Source organism: Aplysia californica, unplaced genomic scaffold (genome assembly GCF_000002075.1).
Source record: "Aplysia californica isolate F4 #8 unplaced genomic scaffold, AplCal3.0 scaffold00076, whole genome shotgun sequence".
NCBI lineage: Eukaryota > Metazoa > Mollusca > Gastropoda > Aplysiida > Aplysiidae > Aplysia > Aplysia californica.
Genome location: NW_004797346.1, coordinates 991,148 through 996,549, shown reverse-complemented (window position 1 = coordinate 996,549; position 5,402 = coordinate 991,148). Strand labels below are relative to the sequence as shown.

The 5,402-nt window shown below is 38.5% G+C and overlaps 1 protein-coding gene across 1 annotated transcript in view; it reads left to right on the top strand.

The window, feature by feature from the left end:
• Nucleotides 1–4,670: 4,670 nt before the first annotated feature.
• The window catches only part of LOC101858999 (NADH dehydrogenase [ubiquinone] 1 alpha subcomplex subunit 6), an 11,141-nt gene continuing 10,409 nt past the window's right edge, over nucleotides 4,671–5,402 (top strand). The window contains exon 1 of the mRNA XM_005094145.3: nucleotides 4,671–4,826. Within this exon, the coding sequence (XP_005094202.1) occupies nucleotides 4,700–4,826 (127 nt within the window). The 5' untranslated portion in view covers nucleotides 4,671–4,699. The remainder of the gene's footprint in view (nucleotides 4,827–5,402) is intronic.

Sequence of the window (5,402 nt, the reverse complement as noted above, 5' to 3'; positions counted from 1 at the left end):
ATATATATATATATTATACTCTTTAACATTTTTAACTTCACACCTCATATTAAAGGCAATATCTTGATTAATACTTAACGAATATGTCTGAAATTTTCAGATAAGATACAGTGCATTCATTTCACAGCCATGGAAACACGCGGAATGCAAAGTTAAGAATTGTTTTGATCTTTAATTTCGAACTTATAGTGGTCATGGGTCAAAATTAAAAGTGACAGCTTTCAGTAACGTGTGATGACATAACCTGGCGTTGTCACATCTTCACATCGTCGACGCAAGGACGGGAAGAATCGAGGTATTGTCTATTGTGGGAAAATATTCCTCTCTTCAATTAAGGCGTAATCAAACTGAGCAAGGGATACGGGGCTGGCGTGGTGTTCCACGAATGTCGCGATCTAAACAGTCCCGCAAGGGCTCAACTGGATTGAAATTTGGGGAATGCGTTTGTCATAGGTGCTGGAGAGGAATGTTGCTAGTTTTTAAAAATGGATTTGTCACAGCAGCCATATAGGCAGGTGCATTATCGTGCAAAGAAAACTTGTCCAAGGGCTTGATTTTGAAAGAAAAGTACATTGGGCTGGAGAACTTGGTTGATTTAGCCTTGGCCATCACCGGCGACGCTGTTCCCGGTAAAGTCTGTGCTTGATGTTATGGGATTGCAGTTTTATGCGACAAACTACGCCCCTGGAACGAAAGTTCCTATGTTTCAAGCGAAGAACAGTTTTAGACAAAGATCGGACTACCATTTCTAAGTCTTTTCAACTCCTCCTGGGCCTTTTTTTGCCGGTTGAAATTACTTTCTCAGGCGTTGCGTTGAAATGGATACGCCCACCCTCGGTTTTTATCTTACTGCGTTCTACTTGCTTGCGTCTGTTTTGGGGTTTTTTTTTGCCTATTGTTGACATGTGATCTCGTGTGTGGCATACACAGTGTGTTTGTTCATGTTCTTCTCGCGACTAATGATTGCGGCGGGCCTACCTGAGGCATTTCAATGATGTGATTTCTTTTTGATTCATTCAGCCGAAGCATGGTGAATCGGAAAAGAGAAGCAACTTTTTTATGTGGCGAAAAACTTGGAAGGAAGATTTACCCACACATTTTCACAGTACTTTACAAATTATCAAAACCACGAGAATAACATCGTCAAACAAAACGATAGACCAGTGCATCCTAGTGAGTATAGTTCACGAATGACAATAAGCCTACGTGGCATCGTGTAAAAATGTCAAAGTAATTGGATGTGCAGCTTTTGAGCTACACACTTTTAAAATGTGTGAAGTTAAAAATATTAATGAGTATATATATATATATATATATATATATATATATATATATATATATATACATATGTCTATTATATCATAGAAGTAAATATAAAACAACACGTTTAATTAAGTTTGCAGATGACTCTGATATTATTGGATTAATAAACCTTGATGAAAAAGAGTATTTCAAAGGCATCTAAAGTTCTTTACTTTACCTTCATAAGCCTTGATATGGTACCTGCTTTCATGGCAATTCTGGCTGTAGTCTAATGAGGTACAGCATTTCCTTCCCCAATAAAAATAAATTTCCCTTACAGTCTTTATATAAGAGCCTACTGGTAAGAGGATTGGAGGGGGGATAAATCTGTATTTCTCTACTGTGGAATTGTTGGTTTTCTTGCGGAGAGGGGCTATTTCAAAACACTGTTCTCCCACTTCTCCTGCTGTGGGTATGCTATCTTAAAAATTCAAAAACCGCCACCATCTCATTTTGATGACGTCACCTTTCTCTTTACATAGAAATTAAAGAAAACACCTCAGCTATTTTTGTCCCATCTATCATTTCCCACCTCTGTGTGGACCCCGCTTTGCTTTCCAACGCCTCGTTAGGGAATCCACCCAGCCCTCCCTGCACCCTCCCTCAGCTCATTAGCGGAAATCTATTTTGGCCCCAGGAACAAAAACGAGCATCCTTGATGATCGTTTGGCTTCAAAGATCTCTGATTGCGCGGATCGATCTAGTTCATTGAGTCAGACAGGGGGAGAGGAAGGGAGCATGTGTATATGAATTTGAAAAAAAAGGATAAAGTGCGAGGGAGGGGAAGGGGTATTGGTCCTATGGAAATAAACAACCAAATTTCAACCAAATTTCGACATGCTGTCTTGGTTTGTAACAATACGCCAGACGTTTTTGTCGACCTAACTTCTTGCGACATAGATCTTTTATTTCATTTTTCACTTTTATATATTAGGGGAGGGGGAGGAGAGGAGGAAGGATTTTTTTTCTTTATTCAACTAAGAAGAGTAATCCTACCCATTAATGCAGTTTTTAAAACTCCTTGATGTATCCATTTGATGAGGACGTCGTTTCTTTCATAACTACTGAAGAAAAAAGGTATTGCTAACTTTGTCACCAAGTCATACAAAAAAGCTGGGTGAATCATTTTCTTCCAAAGGAATAGACGAATTACCGGTGTCATTCAACTTTTATCAGACATAGACCATAATTATTGGATCACCAATCTCTACTTCAAAAATGAATATTAATACCGGTCTGTCGTCATCATGTCTATTCTTCTTCTTCTTCTTCTTCTTCTTCTTCTTCTTCTTCTTCTTCTTCTTCTTCTTCTTCTTCTTCTTCTTCTTCTTCTTCTTCTTCTTCTTCTTCTTCTTCTTCTTCTTCTTCTTCTTCTTCTTCTTCTTCTTCTTCTTTTCTTCTTGTCATTATTATATCATCATCATCATCATCATCATCATCATCATCATCATCATCATCATCATCATCATCATCATCATCATCATCATCATCAATTTGAGTGAACGATTAGAAGATGAGGAAAAATTGTGCTAGAGACAAATATTATATGCGCTAGGTTTCTGTCAGAAGCGGACATAGTCATGGTCACTACGTTTGGCCAATGTCTATAATAATATAGGCTATTGAATGAAATAGTGCATTGAGTCCGCCGGTTGCCACGTTGAATTAAAAAAAAACAACCCACATCTTTCTGTGGATATAATCAGAAGCTCATATCAGTAAACCTGTGGCGTCGGTGGCCTAGTGGTTAGGCTATCAGACTCATAATCATGAGGTTGCGGGGTCGGGGGTTCGAGCCGCGGGCCCGACGTTGTGTCCTTGGGAAAGGCACTTTACACAAATGTTCCTCCCTTCACCCAGGTGGAAATGGGTACCCGGCTATAGACAGCGCAATATCTTGTCAATAAATTAGTGTTTCAGCGCCAATAAATGGCTGCTTGCATTGTATGCTTCCCATGAAGTTGAGTTTGTTTCAGAACGCTCTCAGGTCTGCTGGGGTAATAGTATAGATTGTGAAGCTCATAGAGCTTGCTGTTGAGCGGGGATATGCAATATACAAATTTATGCTATCTATTATTATTATAAATATCTATTATTATTATTATTATTATTATTATTATTATTATTATAATATTATTATTATTATTATTATTATTATTATTATTATTAAATATTTGTTGATTTTACTGAACATGGAAGCGTACTTATACCCCAGAGTAGGCCTACAGTTATTCGATTACCGGTACATAATAAATATAGAATAGGCCTAGAGCTCTATTCGATACAAGTACGCTCTGAACGCTTTACATAGGTGACATGATAACTGAGAGTAAAACCGCTCACACACACACACACACACACACACACACACACACACACACACACACACACAGACAGACACACACAATCATCTGCACGATAAAACCTGCCCAAAAATGTCATAAGGAAAAAATTTTTCTCAGCCATACATCAGTTCGTTTATTTTATCATTGGCTTACACATAAGGCAAACAGTAGAAACAAGACACACCAGCACCTGCTTACACACTCCAACCAAGACTTTAAAAAATGAGTTTTAGGCAGTTGCTTGAACTTATATTATGTAGTTTCTCTGAGATCCTGCGGCTAGCAGTTCATCTAGTTTTTAGGACCAAAAAGATGAAAAACTTCTCACACCAAAGGATCTTATTTTCATTCTAGGAGCTCTGAAGTTCGTAGGTGACCATAACTGACGGGATGAAACATGGGTGCTAAAAGTCCAGAAGTATAATAATATATTAAGACAGAGCATTATTGTTAAAGCATTTAGACCAGAGGATAGACACTTTATAGGTTATGGTAGATCATTAAAAAATTTATTTATTTATTTTCAACGGGAAGCCAATCTGAGTGCAAAGCTTTTCACATAATTTTTGATGTAGGATCTTTCTTCTATTCCTGCTAAACTAGTGTTGTTCATGTAGTACGGGAAAGGTGAAAACAACGTGTCGGCGCATCACATCTCGGCGTGATCCTGTGTGGAGAGATCATCGTCCCCTGTCAACGAGATTTACAACGGGAAAATAGGAAAAGCACAATGAAAGTTTGTTACAAAAAAAGGGGGAGTAATGAATTGAATTCAAATAGGTATGGATTTTTGTGCGTTTTGTCCCCTTAGTTTCAAGTTGGGGGGGAAAAACACATGAAGCTACAAAAACAAACTTATCTACTTGAATTTTTCTTTTGCCTGCAAATTTAGTATGAATGTTTGTATTTCATAACGGGTTTACTGTGAAGGCAAAAGTAACACGATTATTGCTCTCTAAAAAACTAATTAATATGTTAGCGTGCTGTTGCTGTTGGGGTTATTAAATAAACGATATATTTTGCATACGACTTTGTTTGTCCTTGAGAGCAAAATGGCGACTCGTAGTGTCCAACAAGGGTTGAAACAAGTAAAGCCTATGCTCTCTGTTGACCGGACAGAGGCTAGGCGCAGAGTTTTGAACCTGTACAAGGCATGGTATCGACAAGTTCCGTATGTAGGTAAGACATGCACGTTGAGTTCATGCCAATGTGTTTTTCTTCCGAAGAGGAAATATCTCAGTTAACACTTGGCCTCATCAAAACAACTTTGAACAAGGCAAGGCACAGGACAAGCTATTTTCTACCCTCCCGAACCCTACTGCTAGATCTACCCCTTTACTGACTTTTACTTTTATAGTGCTGAACAGTGCCACCAATATTCCGGTCGGTAGGTCTTTCGTAATGAGGGAAGGACTTCCGTAACGAGCGACCACCCCAGCCTACGCAATAAAGAAGGGACTTTTGAGTTGGGATATGTAAAAGATAGGCATGATAGGGTTTAAAAGTTTAGTATTTGGTTGGGCAATAAAGAAAGTAAAGAAAGTTAACTTAATTTGTGTTAATTTGTATTCCTATTGCCTTCCTTTGTCTCTTCACCTGGAATGGGTATTATTAGTGACATGTTAACATCTCAAACTCAAAGCATACACAATAGGCCACCTCTATTCTCACCCGGGATGAGAATAGTGCAGGCAAGTCTTTTGGCTATTCTCACCCGGTGCGCGTTCACCGTTGTAATAGCCTAGATCTAGGCCA